This window comes from Phycodurus eques, chromosome 12, assembly GCF_024500275.1.
Source record: "Phycodurus eques isolate BA_2022a chromosome 12, UOR_Pequ_1.1, whole genome shotgun sequence".
Lineage (NCBI taxonomy): Eukaryota > Metazoa > Chordata > Actinopteri > Syngnathiformes > Syngnathidae > Phycodurus > Phycodurus eques.
Window position 1 is genome coordinate 8,987,501 of NC_084536.1, and position 24,407 is coordinate 9,011,907.

Here is a 24,407-nt window from a genome sequence, read left to right on the forward strand (position 1 = left end):
GAAGCAGCCTCATAAATGTATATCAAACTAGTAGCCCTTCCTTCGCATGAATCAGTACCCAAAGAAGTAGCTCTCAGTTAACTCAAAACGGTTGGTGACGACAGCATCACTCCCTCTCATGTGCTATGGCTTAACTGTTGTTTATTAGGTTTTGTTTCAATGTGTGTAATGTAGTGGCTGGTATTGGCAGCCTTCACGAGTACCTGATAACATGAAATAAGGCCGATATCGGTATAAGAGCAATACCTGGTATCGGTACTCGCCCATCCCTAGTTGACATTTGTCACCGTGTATTGTCAACTATTTACAACAATGCAGCAATATTAAACGAAAAGACACTATGGGCAGGGTGAAAACTGAGCGCCACAGCAAAGTAGAGACTATGGAGTCGGCTAATATCTTTTTTTGTCGTATCTAGTGGTTAATCCTCAAATGTTATGACAATGCAGCAAATGAATCCAAGGGAAGACTGAGGGCGACGAGAAAACGGAGCACTGCAGCAAAGTCGAGTCTGTGGAGCTAGTGTTAGGGTGGGTCAGCGTGGCTGTTAACAGAGTACCCTAATCTTCGCTCCCATCTCTAATCCTGCCACTGCATCAGGGCTCCAGTGGGATGTCTCTGTCAAAACACGCGCACACACGCACGCACACACACACACAAATACACACACCTGCTGCCTGTGCGAGAGACAGCAGCAGAGTCCATTAAATTAAAGAAACACACAACGTGGAGACGCCATACAAGCTAACGTTGACATACTGCCACAGAGGCTGCCACAAGACCCCCCTGACTAAACACGCACACATGCACGCAAACACACACGCGCGCACACACACACAGTGGGACAGCTGATGGCATCTACAACAACAAACATTTGAGCTACTAGAAATACCAGAGCAGCAGATGAGGCCAAAACCTGACACACGCTGGACCAAGTTAGCAATGTTAGCATTCTGGACCTTCAGGGTTTTGGATTGATTAGCAGCATAGCTTGTTATTTCGCTTATTTTCGGGTCCACTCTAGCAAGGTTCTTTATGGTTGCGACCTTACAAAAATACACGCCTGGCCAGTAATACAAGCCTGCCAGCATGGAGACCATACATCTAGTAAAGGCACCGCATCCAAGGAAGCAGACCGAAAACAGTGAGCAATGATACAAGACCCAGGAAGCAAATGAGAGTTGTCTGCCATCAATGAGTGAAGAGAAACTGGATAACAGCCAAATTCCACCCGCAGCCCGCTTAGGCAGCAAAATACAGTCCCTGACAGACCCTTTTTGTAACACGAAACATTGTTAAACCCAGGTAATGTTTCCCATTGAAATTAATGGAAATACAATTAATCCTTTCTAGCCCCCAAATTAAGTTATACATACCTTTATTATTAGTGTGTATTTACAAATAAACATAGTGCAATATAGAAAGAGGTGAAATCAGACTAAGAAATAAAACATTAAATAAACATAACAGTTTATTGTTCATTAACTTTTTCTTCCATAATAACACATGATTCTGATTCAGGTGGTTTTTTTCTTTTGTCCGTTTCTTTTCTCATTCATTGGTTGATTTTGGCACTACAAACCGATTTTCTGTTCACAAAAAAAAATTAACGTGAGAAGTCACATTGTCATTTAAAAGATTAATTTACTCTCTTGGCCAATATTCTGCACATTTCTTTTGATTATTTTTATGATTTTTTTTTGATTGCCTTGCCCATCCTATTACCAGCGAGCGCTTTCAATTTTTGTTTTTTGTCAGTCTAATGAAGAGCGAAAAACAACAACAAAGATATAGTGCCTACCAATGTTGCATTGCATGATGCACAGTCAATGACGGTTGCACAACGCAAGCAGCTGCACAGCACAGATCTTTGACAAGTCCTACCGAACACTATCTTTTGCAGTTTCCCTTTTCTTAGGAACCATTCAGACTGTTTATCCCTTTGTTTACTTTTTAAGAAAAAGTTCTGCACGACGATATCGCGCCTACTTCAGTCTTCATTCATAAACATCGCAGCTTCTGGTCGCTTCAGTGATTGGGTGAATGTGCATAGGCAAAACTTCTACCTAGCGAACGCATGGAAAGCTATTTTGACAAGATTACACTGACCTTAACTGTTTGTTGTCTTAATTAAGGCGGCACGGTGGACGACTGGTTAGAGCGTCTGCCTCACAGTTCTGAGGACCAGGGGTTAAATTCCTGGCCCCGCCTGTGTGGAGTTTGCATGTTCTCCCCGTGCCTGCGTGGGTTTTCTCCGGGCGCTCCGGTTTCCTCCCACATCCCAAAAACATGCATGGTCGGTTAATTGAAGACTCTAAAATTGGCCCTAGGTGTGATTGTGAATGGCTGTTTGTTTCTATGTGCCCTGCGATTGGCTGGCAACCAGTTCAGGGTGTACCCCGCCTCCTGCCCGATGATAGCTGGGATAGGCTTAAGCACTCCTGCGACCCTTGTGTGGATAAGCGGCTCAGAAAATGGATGGATGTCTTAATTAAAGGGACGCTACAATTCAATAAATAACATACATACTGTAAATAGTATTTTTTGGACGAAAATAAAATGAGTTCATTTACGACGTCAATCACAAACGGTATTTGTGTGATTTGTTTTTGGTGATTTGGGTGGTGCAGAGGCGGGACTTCCGCCTACAAGTAGAACAGAGTCCCGCCTTATACCGGGTAGCTAGTTTTCATCTTACAGCAATGCATTATGCATGGAGTCAATGATGGTCACGCAGTGCGATTGGAAGCACAAGATCCTTCCATTGGAAGTACAAGAGCCTTCTGTTTGTCCATACCAAGACCGTTTGCAAACTGAGAATAATACGTAACTAGAGGCTTTTTTTTACCTCAATTGTTCATACGTTGGATCATTCGTAGCCCGAGGTTGCACTGTAGTTGGATCTGAATAAGGCCACCTAATCTGTCAGATCAATCTAATTTTACATGATTGACAATAATGATGGAAAACAGCACTGCTAAATAATAGAACCACTCTCTTTCCATTTCTACTGCAACCCACTTATGCAGCAAATTAGTTGTGCCTGAATCAGTCCACCCAACTTGGTTACACTGCTAAATCATAGAAACACAAATGTTTTGGCCACAGCCTGTTTTGGTGGACTGCTTAGGTCTAAATCAGTCCATCTAAAATGGATGCGATGAACATCAAATAAATATATCATCACATAAATGACAATCTTGAAAGTAAACCATGCTAAATAATACAAACACATGCTTTCAATTTCTCAATTTTCTCATTTAGGCAGCAAATTAGTTGTGTCTGAATCAGTCCACTCAACCTGGTTAAGATCTTCAAATCAATCAAATTTCACGATTGACAATAAAGTTGAAAAACAACAAGGCTAAATAATAAAACCACACTCTTTCAATTTCTACCACAAGCTGTTTAGACAGCGACCTAGTTGGGTCTGACTCAGTCCACCTAACCTGGTTCCTATGAACATAAGATTATTCAAATTTCCCATAATTGACAATAATGATTCAAAACGACCCACCCAAACAGAATCTCACTCTTAATTTATAGTGCAGCTGGGCAGCAAACAAGCTGGGTTTGAATGAATGTGCCCTCTGATGACAGTACCACAACAACGGCTAAAATACTACTAATAATACTAAATTTCAACAGCAGCCTGTTTTGTGGGAAAACAGTCTGGTCTGAATTAACGCAACGTCCGATGATAGTTTAAAAAACAAAAGACTAAATAGCTAAATACAGTAACAGATAACTTCAAGCATGGGGAACCTCACTCTTTTGATTTCAACCGCAGCCCGTTTAGGCGGCAAACCAGTTGGGTCTGAAAAACATCTGCCCCAAATGATAGTAATAAAAGAAACAAGTGCTAAATACAATTTTCTAGCATGGGGGAACATCACTCGTGGATTTCTACAGCAACCCGTTAAGGCAGAAAACAACTATAAGATGACAGACACCAACAGATAGCACGAAATTCCACACGTCAGCCAAAGGTTTAGAGACACCTTGTCACTTGCATGAGGAAGTGTGTGAACACTAAACTTTTGACTTTGGCTGCAGAAGAGATGATACTTAAGAGGAGGAAGAAGAGGAGCATACTCACCGTGAAGAAGAGGTCCATGACTCTGGTGTCCAGCAGCGCCTCCCTCCATGTCTCGGTGGGCTTGAGCATGACGTTCTGCGCCGCCTCGAACATGGCAATGTAGTGGCGACCCAGTGACCCTCTGCAAGTTAAGGCCAACAGCAGCATGGAGTCGTGTGAACTTTTCCTCTTTAAACTTGATCCAACTGCTCCTCTGCCTCCTCGGGAGACAAATGTGCGCAAAGGCTCAGCCTCCAGACTCCTTCAATACTGGGACACGCCCCACCTTGCTCCTCAGCCAATCAAGTTGCACCCCGTTTGCTTCTTATCACCCTATCATGTCTACTCTTTTTTTCCTCTCTTTCTTTTACCACAAGCTGGAGCTTCTTAAATCTACTAAACAATGTAAACAGGGAACCTCATTCAAAACATTCACTCTCACAAAGTAGAACCCAGGAATATTTTTGGGGGGCCCACTATGTGTAAATTCAGCAACTTTGAGCATAAAAAGCCAAAAGAATAAACCTTTAAAAGTTGTACATATAAAAATCTACTGACAAATATGTTTTTAAACATGTTTTCATTTATTTATTTATTTAATTAAAATGTATAACAGTTGGACAATGTAATACGGATGTATAACTGGATGGAGGTTTGACCATAAATAAAATAAGCCAAAATAGAAACATTTTGATTTACATTAATACAAAAAATTAAAAAATAAATATACTTTTACTAATACAGTTTGAATATTTCAATTATATTTGTTATAATAAAATATATAAATGTTAGGAAAATTAACTGGAATATACGAGTGCATGAAGGTTTATGCATAATTAAAACAACATTTTAAAACAAAAAATTTTATAACATTTTATTAATATTTTGAAATCTATATTTTAGATATTAAAAAGTTTCAAAGTTACTTAAGATGAATTAAAATGGACACAGGATTGAGCATAGACAGCACGAGTGAAAATAACGCTTTTGTAAATATTTCTAATAACAAAAAATAAATATTTTGATTAATATATTTGTGTATACATGTTTTATATTAAAATGTATAAATGTTGGCGAACTTAACACAAACATATACTGAAAGTGAATGGAAAATGTACCATAAATTGTGTATACATGTTGAATACAAAACATACACAATCTGTAACATTGTGACAACCCTTAAAATTGTGTAATTTAAAATTTAAAAAATCTTATAAAAAATATATTTCTACAATACAACTATAAACATATTAAGCGGAGATGGACGTTGGAAGCGGCGATGTGAGCCACAGTTGCTCTGAATAAAAATAAAGTGTCAATCTCCTGTCAATCAAAGTGTCAGTGGTGCTCCCAACCCAGTTTGTCACTGCTCGTCTGAATTGAGATTCCGCGTGCATCACTTGACAAACTAGCAAGCGGAGGAATGCGCAATCAAAGCCGAGTAGCGGGCAGCAGAAGGCGGCCGGGTCGCTCGCGCATTCCTGCCACTGCCGCCCACGCCCCGCACCGCACGCCGCAATGCTCTTTGGGCCTACAACTTGGCACCTGTCAAACGCAGAGGGCGGGGTAAAAATAGCCACGGTGGAGGCGGAAGACCTCGCCGTGAACTTTGGCTAGGCGGGATGGAATGAGGGTGATGGAAAGAAGCTTTGTCCAGGAGAAGAATGTTATTTGTTTCAGTCCAATCCCCTAAGAGGGACACCACAGTGGCGACAGGGGTCCGACAAGGCCTCAGATCAAATTGATTTAAAAAAAAGAATTTGCAAAGTAGGTGAACTCAGGCTTCAAAATGGTCAAGAACTGCGACATTCTTCCAGCTTCCAGACACTGTGGGCGTGTTGCTAAATGCTCTCAGAATGCTGCTGGTAACAGTCGGCATTTTACATGGTTTTGCCTGTGACGATGTTCTGTATAAACAGCACCAACACAGAATGGGGTGGCAAAGTTAACCAGGCAACTTTCCAGCCTTGAGATGAAGAAACAGAACCGTAACAGAGCAGGGCCTCGAGACTGTGACCAAAATGGTTGCATATGCGACACTTGTTTAACTGTGTGCGTGTAAATATTTCATGTGTGTGTTTTAATGCTTCCTTAACACAGTCTCAGTGTACATGGTGGTTGAAAGTCACCATCTTTTTCACTTACAAATGCAGGGTTGCTGTGCTGCTTTGTGAAAATGCACACAGTTAAGGTGATAACCCGCCTCGGCTGTGTTCTGTGTAGACAGTACAGGTAAAAGAAAGTCTGAGTTGTTTTGGGCTTTTGTTCAACATTTAAATTGCTTTTGAGAACAAGCACCCCCCCATTCTCTACTGTTTCTATTGCACCTTTTCCACAAAAAACTCTTCATGCTTCTGATTGGCTAAAAGGGCCTTATGCCACGTGTTGCTTTGACAATGACATACACTTGACAGACTACAATTTTGTCTTCATGTGGAAACAAATGTTTGGGGGGAAATTCCAGAGTTGGGGGGATCGGTGGAAACAAAGTTTTTTAAAAAAATGTATTATTAACTAGCCCACGTATGTGTAGAAATAGGCCAAAACACATTACTTTTGTGTGTGTGTGAAAGGTGAAGCATCACTTGAAATTAAATTTCCAGACCTCTCTTCTTAACAAAGGAGACACAAAACGTGTGTGTGCGTGTGTGTGTGTCACGCACATGTTTGCCGGATGACGAATCTGAGCAAGGGGAGTGACGAGGACGTGGCGGCGCTTTGCTGGCTTTTTAAAAGACATCACCTGCTGCTGTTTCAAGCCCACAGGCGCGCACGCGCACACACACACACACACACACACACACACACACACACACACACACACGCGCGCGCTTGACTCCACGTCAACAAGAGGTTCGTCTGTCCGTTAGTCCGCAAGCACCATAAACATGTTACAAGCTCCTTCACACATAAACACAACTGTTACATTAACTGGACAGTGACATTCCAACTCAATTCACACACAACCCGACTCATTATTTCAAAGCATTATGCTTATTTCTATTGTTCAAGGTGACAGCTACGAATACATGACGAACAAGAGGAGCGCTCGCATTAATTATATGACACGTACATTGCGTGAAGGGTGCGTGGTCTTTTTTGGTAAGACTTTTTTTTTGAGTGTGTTATTTCTAGGTGTTTCGAGGTGTGTTTATTTCTGTTGTGGGGGTCATCATTAATATCGTGTCTGTAAAGAGGAGAGATCCAATGAATAAAAAAGTACAAGTTTTCTTTCGTGAAAGGTTTACACCCCGGGAGTCACGTAACCACAGTGACTGAGAGCGTCCCAAACAAACAAGCGCTAACATTTAGCAAAGCGCTAACGGCCGTAAGACACTCTATACGTGTTGAATATGAAAAGAAGCGCAACGGCAAGCAGCTGGAATTCTTCATACGAGAGCTCTCATTGTGTCTTCGTTGCCTCTGCAAATAGACAACAGATTATCTGGCTAATCTCCACACGGCCTTGCCGTGTGCATGTGTGTGTGTGTTTGTGTGTGGCTAACGGATTAGCGAGCTTCTTCTGTATCCTCTATTCATTACGCTAGATCCCGGCGGCCGCCTCGCCGTCGCGCAGCGCTATGCTAAGGCGCGTGCTGGGGTTTAATGGATGCATCCCGCTCTAAATCCCGCCATGTGGAATAACAATCGCGCACCAGTCTCCTGTTGTCGGCGGCTCCCCTGGACCTTTGTCTCCAACCTCACAGCTGTCAACGGGGGGGGGGGGGACAATGTCTTGACGGGAGTCCTAGAATGACCGTTTTAACAGCCCTAAGAAAATTCAGATGTGAATTAAGAAAAGTTACTTTTTTGTGACAGTGGATTATTTTTTGTTGTTCTTCCTTCACAAGAAGGAGCAGTTTGGCAAGTGAACAATTCTTCAAAAAAGCGTTTTGCTAATTTCAGTTGAAGTTTACTTGAAATGTAAACATCAAACAATGACCAAATTTACATATTTAAGAGACCCACATAGCTTTGCCTTAAAGTCAGTGAAGCTTAATGCAAACAATGCAAAATGCCATAGGAGGAGGAATATATTCTTTATCCTCTCTGAAAATGACCGATATAACCTCAATTTACTGAGGACCGTGAGGACCACCTCCATGTATGTCTGTTTTGTACTGGGCGGCACGGTGATCAACTGGTTAGCATATCTGCTTCACAGTTCTGAAAACCGGGGTTCAAATCCCAGCCCCGCCTGTGTGGAGTACTCCAGTTTCTTCCCACATCCCAAAAAAATGCGTGGTAGGTTGATTGAAGACTCTAAATTGCCCATAGGTGTGAATGTGAGTGCGTATGGTTGTTTGTTTGTATGTGCCCTGCGATTGGCTGGTGACCAGTTCAGGGTGTACCCCGCCTCTCACCCGAAGATAGCTGGGATAGGCTCCAGCACGCCCGCGACCCTTGTGAGGATAAGCGGCACAGAAAATGGATGGGATGGATGGATGCATTGTACTGCCCCCAGGTGGCCATGGCACACACACCATAAGGAGCAGTACAATGTACACCGAATTGAAGCAAAAAATTTGGCACAAACTGTTTATTATTATTATAATTTACATTCTATCTATTTTTGTCATTACTGTATGTTTGTGTATAGAACAATATTATAGACTGCTATTTTCATATTAAACACATGATACAATTTTTTGGGGTGGGGGGCCTAGAACGGATAAATAGTATTTCCATTTATTTCAAAGGGAAAGATAATTTGAGATAGTGTTTTGAGGTATGAGCATGGTCACGGATTTATTTTAATTATCTTGTATCTCTTATCTCAAGGCACCACTGTATTTCAATTCAAATGTAAGCTCTGTTCAACCGAGTGGGCGGCGTGGCGCTGAGGGTACGCCCTCCAACCGGAGGGTGAATGTGGTTGGATGTTTGGTGGTGATCAGAGGAGCCGTAGGCACAGAATGGCAGCCACGCTTCCATCAGACTGCCCCGGGGCTTACCACCACCAGGGTGTGACTGAGGAGTGAATGAATAATACATGAAAAGTGTTTTTTGACTGTCTAGAAAAGCGCGATATGCATTATTATTATTATTTAGTTAAAAGCTCAACTCCTCTCTTTGTTTGGACTAAAGCAGCAACTCAACACCCAGGAGGCTTCACTACCTGGTAAGTCGGCGGATCCAAAGTGGGAGCGTGACGCTTTAATACCCAACAAGCACGCATTCCCGTCTTCTACAAAACAGATGGAGGGTTGACAGATCGCAAATATGCGGGCCGCGTGGCGGAGGGACGGGGCGGTGACCCCCTGACTGCCACCCTCCCAGGGGCTCTGAGTCAAGCCCGGTGGCGAGTGACGCGGTAAGGCGCAGACACGTGGTGTGACACGCAACCCCCCCCCACCCCCTACCGCCTGAACAAAAAGGAGCCCGCTTTGTTGAACATGCCACCCACCCCCCTCGCTTGGCCTGGTGTGGAGGGTTTTGTGGTGTTTTGAAGGGCAGCGGCTGTCAGCAATTACAACGGAGACAAAGGACCCCCGACAATAACAGAGGCACAGGTGGCAACGTTCATGAGGGTCTTGAGCTCTTTAACTAAGGAAGATGTTCACTTACAACAACAGCACTTAAAGGTCAATTATGGTTTCCAGTAGGGCCCAACCGATGGAGTTTTTGAGGCCGATGCCATTACAGATATTAGGCAGAATAAAATTATGATAACTGATTAATCGGCTGATTAATTTAAAAATATACAATGAATAATTTGGTCCCTTAAAGCATATGACAAAGATTCGAATTACAGAAATACCTTTACCCCTTATAACTAAACAACTAACTAACTTTACAACTCGAGCAGTCATTCTCAAAAGTGTTGCACGCATACCACCAGGCTCCATCGGGTTGTACGCAAGGGAATAATTTAATTACATGCTGACAAGTACAAATGTGAAAAATGAAAACTATAAAAAAAAATATTAAATGCATGTACAACAAAACAGAATGGAAATGTCAAAACGATGGCAAGAAAATTAAGGCAGATAAAAATAAAATTCAGACTTTTTACTTTGTAAGTGCTTCTGGATCGGCGCAGGTAAGCTAACATTTGAAAACCTGTGGACACGCCAGTTGCAGGCTGTCCACAGAGGCAAGAGATTTGATTGCTGAATGAAAAAATTAAGAGTTTGAAGAAACTCGTAGCATAGCTTCCGCATGCTAAGAAAAGTGTGGTGGTGACAAAGGCACAATAACTGAAGAGGACAAGAGGGAGCCAAGCGCATGTGCTAACAGTGGCTACTGCAGGAACGTCAGTGATGCCCTCCCTAGAAGCAGCAGCAAACGGCACAAGGCTGTAAGAAAATATGATGTCAACTACATAAAATGTAGTTTTAGTTGGATCGGAACAGAGGAAGAACTCCTTCCGCAGTGTGTGGTATCTGGCCAAGTGTTGAGTAATGAATGCATGAAACGACTGCATCTCAAACGCCAGCTCTGAACGAAACACACAACAGGACAAGCAGGCCGATTTGTTTTTGAGAAAATGTGATTAACTTAAACAGTCAAAGTCCACTATTGAATGCTGTGGAACAAGCGTATTCAAAGCACAGGAAGCTTCGTACCGTGGTAGCCGGCTGATCGGCAGAGCTGGTAACCACCACCATGTCGGGGAGCAACTTTGTTTACCTTTCGCCAAAGAGTTAACTCGGATCATGTGAAAGCCGCCAACGAGTTGAACAGTGTGCCATTTTCAAAGGAGAATAAAATACGTGGCTAATGATGTTAAAAAGACATTGGGCAAATTAAGAAGTGTCGATATTTTGCGCTACAGCTTGACGAGACTACAGATTTGGCCAATTTGTCTTACATGCAATATGAATATGGTGGTGTGGCTCAAGAGGATTTTATGTTTTGCCAGTCACTTGACAAAAACTACAACAGAGCACGTATTCCAGGTATTGAACACATTTATCGAAGACAACGGACTGGATTGGAAAAACTGTGTGGGGGTGTGTGCTATGACAGTTCGCAATAGTGGAATAGCAGCATCCAACAGGTGGCACCCAATACTGTATGCATTGGATTCACTGCAGTATCCATCGTGAGGTGCTGGGGGTGAAGAAAATGCCTGATGAGCTGACGTCCGTGCTGGATTGTGCAATAAAGACTGAACTTCATGAAGGCCAGACCTATGACTGCGCGCTTATTTTGTGCGCTCTGCGAAGAGATGGGCAGTGAGGAGGTCCAACTCTTGCTTCATACTGAAGGTGGGTTTCAAGAAGAAAGGTGCTTACAAGCCTTTTCGAATTACACAAAGAGCTCCAGATGTTCTTGCAGGACACAGATTTCCCCTTGTCAGAGATTTTTGAGGATGCTGTGTGGCTCAGTCAGCTTGCATAACCGTCTGACATGTTTTCACGTTTAAATGAACTCAATTTGGGACTGCAGGGACTCTCCAATGTTTTTGATGTGCTGGGCAAAACTAATGCACTGCTGAAAAAGTTGTGTGAAACCAAAGTCAAGACGGGTCTCGGCTTTCCCTGCTTTGGAGAGTTTTCTGTCTGACACACACACTCTCTCTTTATCAGAAAATCCTTAAGGAGACTGTTTGGCCATCAGTACGTGACCTCAAGCTGAACTGCATTTGGGTTCTGCAGAAGGACAATGATCGAAAACACACCAGCAAGTTAACTACTGAATGGCTTTAAAAATTTTTTAAAAAAAATTAAAAAGGTTTTGGAGTGGCAAAGTCAAAGTATGGACTTGATTTCGATTGAAATGCTGTGGCAGGACCTTACAAAGCCATTTATGCTCAAAAACCCACCAATTACTGAATTAAAACAATTCCACAAGGAAGAGTGGGCCAAAATATCTCCACAGAGATGTGAAAGACTCATTGACAGTTATCGAAAATGCTTGATTTAAGTTGTTGCTGCCGAGGATGGCACAACCAGTTATTAGGTTTAGGGGCTATTACTTTTTCACACAGGACCAGGTAACTTAAGTTTGTTTCCCCCTTAAAAGATAAAATCACCATTTAAAAACGGCATTTTATGTTTACTTGGATTATTTTTGTCTTTTTTATTTTTTTATTTGTTTGATGATCATTAACATAGTGGGTAAACTATGAAAAACAAAATTTGAGAAAGAGGCCAATAGTTTGTCACAGCACTGTACATTGCACATAAATTAAAGTTAAGTGGCATGGCCTATTTAATGACTGTGTGGATTATTTCTAGTTCTGCTACATCTATGGTGAGAGCAGCTGTCATATTACATTGTATGCAAAAATGTCACAATGCGTGACACGAAATACCGTATTTTCACGACCATAAGACGCACTTCAAAGTCTTAAATTTTCTCGAAAATGGAGGGGGCGCCTTATAACGCGGCACGCCTTATTGTGCACAGAGTTCGCAGAGGAAAAGCGGACGTGGCTGAGGACAGGGGAAGGACGCTAAAGCCACGCCCCCAGTAAGGATGTAGCGCCGGGGTGTTTTATTTTATTTTTTTTGACAGCTTTACTGACTGGGAGCATTTCCGGGGTGTGCATTGTGCAATACAACATCGGGTTGGTTAAGGACCCCCGAGCTTCCGCGAGAGAATTCAAGATCAACGAATCCGTGGTTCGCAAATGGAGGAAGCAGGAAAACGAGCTTTGCCAAGTCAAGAAGACGATGCTGAGTTTTCGCGGAAAATAAGAAAAACAAAACGCAGAAACAAGGCGAGGTGGAAGACCAACTCGAGCAATGGACTAATGAGCAAAGAATAACTCGGGGCTTGCCATCATTCCGGGAGGCTTGACGAACCGGTGGACATCGGTGTAAACAGGGCGTTCAAAGTGAAGTTGCGAGCGGCGTAGAAGCCATGGATGACAGATGGCGAACACAGCTTTACTAAGACTAGGAGGCAGCGCCGGGCAAATTACGCCGCAATTTGTGAATGGATTGTGGATGCTGGGCTAACGTGTCTGCTTCCACTGTTGTTTGAGCTTTCGCACGGCAACGAGACTGACTCGAACTTGGCGTGTTTGATTGAGAACTTGCGCAGCTGTTCATTTCGGATACAGAACATGAGGACTTTGATGGATTTGTGGATGAGGATTGATAAAAAAAAAAATTAAAAAAAAAAACGTGAGTACATTGTTAAATACTTCAATAAAGTACAACAGAACTCAGTTTTGCTCCCGCTGCCTTTTTAAAAACATTGTTTTAGCGTGCATGCATGCTACCGTATGTTTTAAGCTAGCGTATGTTTCGCCAAGTCAAGAAGACGAAGCTGAGTTTCCGCGGGAACAAGGCGAGGTGACCTTGGAAGACCAACTCGAGTAATGGATTAATGAGCAAAGAACAGCCGGGAGAAGAGTCTCTACAGTCACCATTCGACTGAGTGCAATAACTCGGAGCTTGACAAAGGAACTCCAACCGCTGGACATTGTTGTAAAAAGAGCGTTCAAAGTGAAGTTGCGAGCGGCGTGGGAGCCGTGGATGATAGATGGCGAACACAAGTCCAGGAGGCAGCGCCGGGCGAGTTACGCCGCAATTTGTGAATGGATTGCGGATGCTTGGGCTAACCTGTCTGCTTCCACTGTTGTTCGAGCTTTCATAAAAGCCGGCATCATTTCTGAGGAGCCGCACGGCAACGAAACTGACTCCGACAATGACGAGAGGGAACCTGGCGTGTTTGATGGAGAATTTGCCCAGCTGTTCATTTCGGATACAGAACATGAGGACTTTGATGGATTTGTAGATGAGGATTGATCAACAAATAACGTGAGTACATTGTTAAATACTTCAATAAAGTACAACTCAGTTTTGGTCCCGCTGCCTTTTTAAAAACATTGTCTTAGCGTGCATGCATGCTACCGTATGTTTTAAGATAGCGTATGTTTTACCATGCCTGCGCCCAATAATACGGTGCTTATATATGTGTTAAATACAGAAATAGACCCCGTAACTGAGACTGGGCCTTTTAATACGGTGCACCCTATGGTCGTGGAAATACGGTACGTTTTGACTCTATAGCTTATTTGAAATCATTGTATTTATTTCTATTAAGAAAAGTGGCAGTGATTATTCCTAACTGTCAACAAGTGATTGTGTTCATTAGATACATTGTTCGCGAACATTAATGATGCAAGACATGGACTATGTTTTGACTATGGATTATTTGTAATCCTTGTCTTTTTCTATTGTGCAAACTGGCAGTCATCAGACCCCGTTAAATTTGTCACCCTCTTATATTGCAGCCATTTGCTGAAATCATTTAAATTCATATTTTTCCTCATTAATGTACACACAGAACCCCATATTGACAGAAAAAAAACAGAATTGTTGAAATTTTTGCATATTAAAAAAGAAAACCTGAAATATCACACAACCATAAGTATTCACACCCTTTGTTTGGTCAGTATTTAGTAGAAGCACCCTTTTGAGCTAATAAAGATATGAGTCTTTTTGGGAATGATGCAACAAGTTTTTGACACCAGGATTTGGGGATCCTCTGCCATTCCTCCTTGCAGATCCTCTCCAGTTCTGTCAGGTTGGATGGTTAACGTTGGCGGGCAGCCATTTTCAGGTCTTTCCAGAGATGCTCAATTGGGTTTAAGTCAGGGCTCTGGCTGGGCCATTCAAGAACAGTCAGGGAGTTGTTCTGAAACCACTCCTTCGTTATTTTAGCTGTGTGCTTAGGGTCATTGTCTTGTTGGAACGTCAAACGTTTGGCCCAGTCTGAGGTCCTGAGCACTCTGGAGAAGGTTTTCGTCCAGGATATCCCTGTACTTGGCGGTATTCATCTTTCCTTCAATTGCAACCAGTCGTCCTGTCCCTGCATCTCAAAAACACCCCCACAGCATGATGATGCCACCACCATGCTTCACCGTTGGGACTGTATTCGACAGGTGGTGAGCAGTGCATGGTTTTCTCCACACATACCGCTTAGAATTAAGGCCAAACAGTTCTATCTTGGTCTCATCATACCCGGGAATCTTATTTCACACCATCTTGGAGTCCTTCAGGTGTTTTTTTTTAGCAAACTCCATGCGGGCTTTCATGTCTTGCACTGAGGAGAGGCTTCCGCCGGGCCACTCTGCCATAAAGCCTCAACTGGTGGAGGGCTGCAGTGATGGTTGACTTTCTAGAACTTTCTCCCATCTCCCGAGCGCATCTCTGGAGCTCAGCCACAGTGATCTTTGGGTTCATCTTTACCTCTCTTACCAGGCTCTCTCACGGCAAGCTCTAGGAAAGGTTTTGGTCATCCCAAACACTTCCATTTAAGGATTATGGAGGCCACTGTGCTCTTAGGAACCTTAAGTGCAGCATAATTATTTTTGTAACCTTGGCCATATTTGTGCCTTGCCACGATTCTGTCTCTAAGCTCTTCAGGCAATTACTTTGACCTGATTATTCTCATTTTCTCTGACACGCATTGTGAGCTGTAAAGTCTCATATAGACAGGTGTGTGGCTTACCTAATCAAGTCCAATCAGTATAATCAAACACTGCTGGAGCCCAATGAAGGTGTAGAACCATCTCAAGGATGATCAGAAGAAATGGACAGCACCAGAATTAAAAATGAGTGTCACAACAAAGGGTATGAATACGTATGGGTGTGTGATATTTCAGTTTTTCTTTTTCTATAAATCTGCAAAGATGTGAATAATGAATTTTTTTATGTCAATATGGAGTGCTGTGTGTACATTAATGAGCCAAAAAATCAACTTAAATGATTTTAGCAAATGGCTGCAATATAACAAAGAGTGACAAATTTAAGGGGGTCTGAATACTTTCTGTACCCACTGTATTTGCAGTCATTCTGCTTATTTCTTGTGCAAGGTGCAATTTCATTAATTATCGGACATGTACATTGTATGGAACAGTGTGACATGGACAACTGACTCTGTGGATTATTTCTATTTGTGTTTATTTCTTTTGTGCAAGGTGGCAGTTTTCATTAATAACCAATGAAAGGTGTGATACGATTCATTGTAGGACACATTGCGGCATATATGAGTGTCCCATGGACTCAGTTTTTTGGAGGGGACTGGATTATTTCTATTTGTTGATTTTATTTCTATTGTGCAAGGTGGCTGTTATCATGAATTACTGGCAAGAGGAGCTATCAGAATAATAACATGACATGTACATTGCACACACGTCCCTATGTGTGACGTGGAGTGTTTTTGTTTTTTCACTTTGTGGATAATAATAACTACAATAAGTTTCAACTGTTGCATCTGACTGCGGATGCAAACACACGCACGCAGATGACTTTCAAAGTTTGTCTTTAAGAAGACACATACACAAAAGCACTCCACGCATACCGAGGGGAGCCTGTATACGTTGGGCAGGCATGTGCGCACAAACACACACCTCTTTGAAAGTGATCCATATCCCGTCAGATGCCAGGTTGGTTAGGAATCTCTCAACATGAGGCCAGCTGCACAGACAACACATGTGCACGATAGAGATGGACTACAAAGTCACCAACATGTATACATTACTGGCCAGCCCAAGCACGCACATGCACACAGAAATTAAATTTATGTAAAATGTTTTCCCTTCTTCAGTTGTGTAGCTATTATGATGTATTATAGATGGTTTGAGAACATGTTTTTTTTGTTAGTTTTAATATTTTTTAATATAATTGTTTGACACTTTTCATCCAAACCTAACTAAAAATCATTTTTATTAAAATTGTACAAATACTTATTTTTTTATTTTATTAAAATTGAACCAATACTTTTTATTTGTATCCTGAAAATGTTTTTCTAGGTATAAAATAAAACATTTAATTCCAAACCATGAATGAAATAATTGTACACTATATTTTATAAAAGTTTTTAGAATTTTGTAAGTAGTTTTGAGATACACAATTTTTCTAAAACGGCAATAATCTTAGCTTTTTAAATTATTTATTATTATTTTAATTATTAATAATAATAAACAAAAACACCATACAATAATTGTGGGCTTTCTTTGCTATTAATTATTTGGTTACATAATTTCATTTCTTTTTATGAAAACATTTTTTTTCTTTATTTTTTTGTCAATTAATTTGATTGTTTTTCAAGGTATAAACAATGTAAACACATTTTATTTTTATACAACAACAACAAAAAAAAAAAGAGGTTTTTTTTCTTCTTTGTAGGGATTCCCAGCCCTCATTATCAACGTGAAGACCACCTTGACAGATCCTGACACTTTGCCTAACTCGACTACTTTGGCCTGACTGGAGACCTTGTTATTAACTGCCATAAAAGAAAGGATATGATTAGGCGGCAGGAAGTTCCAGCTGAGAACCTGATTCGCCAACGCCAGGTAGCGCTGGAAGACGCAAGACATCTGAGCACTGAGGTTCTCCCGCCGACTGAACTCCTGCAGAACCTCCATGGTCATTGCGAAGATCTGCCGCAGACCCTCCTCCTGATACAAAACACAGTAAGAGTGAAGTTGCGCCACTTGGTGGCTAAATTGGTGAATTACAATCATAAATGCATAGAACAATCACAACCTATAATTGTAATTGTTGTTGTCACTAAAAAAAATAATTTAATTAAATTCGAAAGATAAACAAGCTACAAGCAACGGGAAAACACGAGAAAACCTTTTTTTCCAAATGGATAACTAAGAAAAACTGGTCACCATTCATTAAAATGGTGAACCTAGAACCTTGATTTATGTTTGCCTGGGAAATAACATCATCCAGAAATGTAATGTGAAGAAATCATCTCATCTGTAACTCCTGTTTATGCCAAACGGTCACTTGCATGTACTCAAACCCCTATCCTCCTGACGCCAGACCTGTGCCAGGCCTGTTCCTCCTCGCGGGTTACGTTGTTCCCGTGTTGCCCTCCTAGGGCGGACCGGGCCGAGGTGTCTGCGGGCCCATTCCGGGAGCCCCGCTCTGAGCTCCAAGTGTAAAATGCATCCTTGTTTTTTTAATTACTCAAAATTGTTCTCAGTAAATTTGTTTAAATTTCTATCTGAAACACAAAAAATATCCATCCATCCATCCATTTTCTGAGCCGCTTCTCCTCACTAGGGTCGCGGGCGTGCTGGAGCCTATCCCAGCTATCATCAGGCAGGAGCCGGGGTACACCCTGAACTGGTTGCCAGCCAATCGCAGGGCACAAACAAACAAACAAACAACCATTCGCACGCACATTCACACCTAGGGGCAATTTAGAGTCTTCAATTAAACTACCATGCATGTTTTTGGGATGTGGGAGGAAACCAAAGTAAAACAGGCGGGCTGGGTTTTGAACCCCGGTTCTCAGAACTGCTAACCAGTTGTCCACCATGCCGCTAAATATGTAATATATTTTCAATTCAATAATTTGTTGTTTTTTAATCACCTAAAGTTAATTTTGCTTGCATTTATCCAAGAGAGAAAATTATTTTTAGGTTTTCAGTTATAAAAAATGAAAAATCAATTTCAAAGTACCATAGCGCCCATAAAATGTATTTTGTTGTTTGAAATATAAATATAAAAAAAGAATGTATTTTCTGTCCAAAACTCAAAGATGTTTTTCAATTCTGATTCTGATTATTGTTTGTTAATTCACTGTCATTTTATTTGACTGATGTACAGCACTTTGTCTCCACAGAGGTTGTTTTAAAAGTGCTCTATACTTTATTTATTTAAGCGGCAGCGAGACACACACCTGGAAGAGGCGTTTACAGCTTCCGTGGAACTCCATGCTCAGCCCGATGCTGCTGGTCTTGCTGGAGCTGGAGAACTCGCTCAGCAGCGCAGTCAGAATGGAGCACGCCAGCGTTTGCTACACCACAACCAAAGCACAATCAAACCAATGTTGTGCTCCTACCTACTGGCCACCGGGGTCAGTGCAGTGTGTGTGGTGCGTTACCACATTGGGGTTCCCGCTGCTGATGAGCTGTCCAACCTCCAGGAAGACACTTTTGCAGCTGACCGTTTTGTCGAGGGTACCACGCTTGACGATGACGGCCACAGCCAGTAGCATCTGCTCGCGCACGTACTTCTGCAAGCTAAAACGGCAAAAGGTTAACTTTTGGTTTTTCTTTGGCTTACAGTGTTGACACTCCAGAAGAAGCAGCAAGCCTCTGCACTTTCATTGCCACCTTAAATACGCCCGTCCACCTTAACGCTTCTCCACTTTTATTTCCCCAATAAAAACATCTCTCCTCTCATATGTCCCCCTTAAAAACATCTGGGGCCTCATGTAGAAAAGGTGCGTACGCGCAAAAACATGGCATACGTTCTTTTTCACGGCAAAGTTCAGCTATATCAAGAGTGAAATGACCGTGGAATTATGCGGTGCCTCAGGCAAACTTTATGGCTGGCGCATGCACGTTTCTACAGCTTTTGGTGCTTTGGCAAGACTTAAGAGGTGATGCCGAGAAACTTATAATAAATCAGTATATCAGAGACCCGAACAATTAGCTCTGATGAACAATTAATGCCCGACAACATTTGATTTCAACAATGTAAAAGATGCAAGGACTTGGAATTCATTTGTTAACCAGTGTATTTAATGAATCACTGATATTTGTGAGGACACCTATTAATTGAGCAAGGCGATCATTTATGCCGCCTGTTGCCCTCACAATCGCTTCTTGTGACTCCAGCACATGCACTGAAAAAAAAGAGTTCTTTGAATTTATGACACTTTGTTTTTTAGGAGAAGAGGTGTAAATTATGTCATTTGAAGACATTTTAATCATGTGCAACCGATGTACGTTAAAGTTAAATGAATTCAAAGAACTCTTTTTTTTCTCCACTCTGCACAGGTGCAGCAGCAGCCGGTTGTTGTTGTTGCCGGTTTTGGCCACACTTTTGATTGTTAATAGTGTCTTACCATGACATGCCACCTCTCCACCAACATGCTGAGAGGGCCAACTTTAAAATCAAAGCTTCATATATTACTCTATTGGACATCAACCTCAAACCCACCTCTCCACCTTTTATTTCCCCCTTAAAATTGCATTTTCACCTTTCCAACTGGATATCCACCTTAAACACTTCTCTACCTTTATTTCCAACTTAAAAACACCTCTCCACCTTAAAAACCTCTCTCCACCTTTATTTTCAAAGTAACAACACCACTCCACCTTGCAACCAAACAGGAGAAAAAGTCTTGAAAATTTAACACATCACAGAGAAGAGTCTTGTTAACAAATCTGACAATTAATGAATGGATAAAAAATAGCAAAGTACGTGAAATTAGGCTACAAAATGGTCAAGAACTGAGACATTCTTTGAACTTGCAGACACTGTGGGCGTGTCACTGAGAGCTCTGAAAATCCTACCTCTCCTGTCAATCAAATACACGTACCACCTTCACTCTCTCACAGCTCCTTTCCAGCGACCGAGATATCGGACGCTTTCACGGGCTGCAGAGAAACAGCCGCTGAGCCGGCATAATGACTGTAACCTGCGCCGCCGGGACAATTTTCCCGCCTTTGAAATTCATCGGGGAACGCGCTTCTGTGGCCGTAGAATCGTGCTCCATAAGCGGCCAAAGCCGCGCCACGGCCTCCGGTCCCCCCGGGGCGAGGAGGAGGAGGGAAGGAGGCTGTGAGGCTAACGGCACTAACTCTGTTGTGGTGGACCTCCAGTGGCTTCTCTGACTGCTGGCAATGGGCCGCGAGGCGGTGGGTCTCATTCGTTTCGCGACTGCCTCGCAACACAACGTGTGTGGGTGCCAGACGCCAAGACACGTGGCTCACAAAACACATGACAATTCAAGAAATATATATTTTCTTCAAATTGTAGGCACCGTTTCATGGCCAGTTACACGCTATACTGGCAGAACAGGGTGAAGTTATTTATGAACAAGGAAGCGGCGACTGGTAGGCGAGGAGCTCCCACGATTGTGGCAGGCAACTGTGGCTGACGGCCGCCTGTAACGCCGCTCCGGCGGCTTTAAACTGCTGTCCGGCTTGCAATGAGCTTGGTTTGATGCTGCCTCGCTACACAACGTGCACGGTGCCAAACGCAAGACACGTCACCTAAATAACACAAAACACATTACATTTCAGGGAAGATGTATTTGTTTCGAGTTGTGGGCAAAGTTTCCTGGCTAACTGCAAGCTATACTAGTAGAACTGGGTAAAGTTATTTATGAACAAGGAAGTGCAACTCCACTGAATGGTCACTGGATGGAATAATATATATATTTTTTAAATTAATAAAAAACTGCTCTTTTCTTTCCACTGTGAAAACATCTACCCACCTGTACAGCCATCTTAACAACACCCCGCCACCTTTATTTCCAACTTAACATCTCTGCACGTGTATTTCCACCTTAAATACACCTCCAGATTTATTTCCGCTTTGCGCACACTTGTGTCATCCTTACTTGGGTCTGTGCAGGACATATGAGAGCAGGAAGGCTCTGAGGGACTCTATGTTGGTCTTCTCCAGCAGAATCCACTCCCGCACCACCGCCTCCATGATGGCGGTGGCGGCCTCGAACAGCACGTAGTCCACTTTGCTGCTCTCTGAAATGGGGAGCACACACTTATCACGTACACCCGGTCCCTTCAGACACAAACAACACGAATAGCAAAACCTCACCAAAGGGCTCATTAGGGGAAAAATATCAGAAAGAAATACAAAGGAAAAATACTACTTTTTATTTTTATTTTTTTAAAGTACACTCTCGAAGTACACTAATTTTACCTAAAAAAAACAACAGAAAATTTGTATTATGAGTTTTTAACTTTTTAACTGGGAAAAAATAACAGCAAAATAGGACTAAAGACTAAAACATTATAATTTATAGCTTAAAAATTATAGTCTTTTGATCCTAAAAAATATTACTTTTTCTTAAAAAAAACCTACAACTTTTGCTTTGAAAATATAATCTACAACCTTAAAAAATACAACTATCTTAAAAAAATTTCTTTAAAAACATGACAGAAAAAATTACTCATCTCAAAAATAAAACTTATTTGAAAAAAATACTTTTTCTTGATGAGTACAATGATCTTAAAAAAAAAAGATGACTACCTGTGAAAAATATGACTATCTTAAAAATATAGAAAAAATATATATATATAAAAATATACTATCTTTCTGGAAAAAAAAAGTTTTTATCCCAAAAATAAGACTATTTTTAAAAAATGTCTCAAAAAAAGAAATACACCTATTCTCTGAGTTTTACATCTTTTTGTCCCAAAAAATACAACAATTCCCCCCCCCCCCCTAAAAAAAGTTTTTCCTTGAAAATATGTTGTTTTTTTTAACCACTCAAAATGATTATTCATGAGCCGTTTGGGAGCCATTTGATATCCAAATTGGGATTAAGATAAAGTATGACCACTGACTTCAACGGTTATAGTTTTAGATTTTGCAATTTTATTTTTTATGATTAGGTTTGTGTTCATCAACTTTAAACACCTTGCTCACCTAAGATGTGTTTACAAATGGCGAAGGGCGACTTGGACTTCCTAAAGGAGAGGAAGATGTGCTCGGCATGTTGCCGTTGCTCTGTGCTCACCATCGACGGCGGTGCCTGTAAAAAACACAAAGTAGAAGACATTTGTCTGTAAAATGACGAGAATAACAAGTCGTAACTTATTGTAACATCTTGAGAATAAAGCTATAATATTTCACAAGCGGAAAAAGGCGTCGCTGTTAAAAACAAAAACATTCTACCACACACAAACGGCAACATTGTGGGACTTTTTACGTAGAACAAATTTTTTTTTCCCCGAAGAAAATTATCCAAATATTAAATCTTTAATTGTGAAAATATACAATTGTATACTCATAGTACTGCGACTTTTTTATTGCAAAAAGTACACCTTTCATATGTAAAATAAATATGAATTCATTTTCATAACATTACAAAAATATTTTTTTGGGGGGGGGGGCTTTTCTTGAAAAAAATACTTTTCTCCTATGATTATTACTGCATCTATTTATCCGTTATCATGTTACTGACCAAACCAGTAACTGAATCATTATCAGTTCATGTTCAGTTCAGTTCATAACCGGTAATTGACCTGTAGTTGAACATGAAGCAGCCTCAGAAGTGTTTATCATGAATCAGTACCCAAGTAGCTCTCTGTTTCAAAAATGTTGGGGAGTACAACATCACGCCCTCTTGTGTGATATTGCTTCATTGGTTTTGTTTAGTCATTAAAGGTGCCCTTCCATCAGAATCAATCATTTTCTGTTTTATGCATAACATAGTTCAAATGTGTCAGTGAAATGGTTTAAGGTTGACATCTACGCGGTTTGTCGTCTTTGAACACCTAAACCAAAACCGCTTGCAAACGACAGGATTTGAGATCGCTGACAGTGTGACGTAATTTTGGTAATTACAGTCCCCTCCAAAGTTATTGGAAGGGCAAGGTCAATTACTTCGTTTTTGTTCTATACTGAAGACTTTTGGGTTTCAGATCAAAAGATGAATATTAGACAAAAGTTCAGAATTGTAGCTTTCATTTCATGGTATTTACATCTAGATTATTAAATTAACTTAAAGTGAACAACATTTAATATTTCGTCGCACAACCCTTTCTTGCAATAACTGCATCAAGCCTGCGACCCATTGACTTCACCAGACTGTTACATTGTTCCTTTGAAATGCTTTTCCAGGACTTTACTGCAGCCTCTTTCAGTTCTTGTTTGTTTCTGGGGGTTTCTCCCTTCAGTCTCCTCTTCAGGAGGTAAAAATGCATGCTCTATCGGGTTAACATCCGGTGATTGACTTGGCCAGTCTACGACCTTCCACTTTTTCCCCCCTGATGAAGTCCTTTATTGTGTTGCCCGTGTGTTTTGGGTCATTGTCTTGTTGCATGATGAAGCTTCTCACGGTTAGTTTGGATGCATTTTTCTGTAAATTGCCAGACAAAATGGTTTTGTAGACTTCAGAATTAATTCCCGTTGCTACCATCATGAGTTACATCATCAATAAAGAATAGTGAGCCCGGTCCAGAAGTACCCATGCAAGCCCTAGCCATAACATTACCTCCACCATGCTTCACAGATGAGCTTGTGTGTTTTGGATCATAAGCAGATCCTTTCTTTCTCCATACTTTGGCCTCACCATCACTTTGGTAGAGGTTAATCTTGGTCTCATCAGTCCATAAACCTTTGTTCCAAAATGTATGTGGCTCATCTCTGTACTTCTTTGCAAAATCCAATATGGCCTTCCAATTCTTTTTGCTGATGAGTCGTTTGATACCTTCACCCCTGCCCTGTAGAGATTGGCGGTGATGTCACTGACTGTTGTCTTTGGGTGTTTCTTCACAACTCTCATGTTGTTTCTGTCATCAAGTGTTGTTGATACCCTTGGCCGACCTGTTCGATGTCTGTTGCTCAGTACACTCATAGTTTCTTTCTTTTTCAGGACATTCCAAATTGTTGTGCAATTGTGCAATAGCTCTGAT

The 24,407-nt window shown here is 41.5% G+C and overlaps 1 protein-coding gene across 2 annotated transcripts in view; it reads right to left on the minus strand.

The window, feature by feature from the left end:
* The window catches only part of xpo4 (exportin 4), a 54,901-nt gene that overhangs the window by 29,468 nt on the left and 1,026 nt on the right, over positions 1–24,407 (minus strand). For both annotated transcript variants that reach the window (XM_061692876.1, XM_061692877.1), the window contains exons 2-7: positions 22,417–22,522; positions 21,365–21,506; positions 18,893–19,031; positions 18,689–18,805; positions 17,294–17,447; positions 4,100–4,212 (exon numbers count right to left, since the gene is read on the minus strand). In XM_061692876.1, coding sequence (XP_061548860.1) covers positions 4,100–4,212; positions 17,294–17,447; positions 18,689–18,805; positions 18,893–19,031; positions 21,365–21,506; positions 22,417–22,522 — 771 coding nt within the window. The remainder of the gene's footprint in view (positions 1–4,099; positions 4,213–17,293; positions 17,448–18,688; positions 18,806–18,892; positions 19,032–21,364; positions 21,507–22,416; positions 22,523–24,407) is intronic.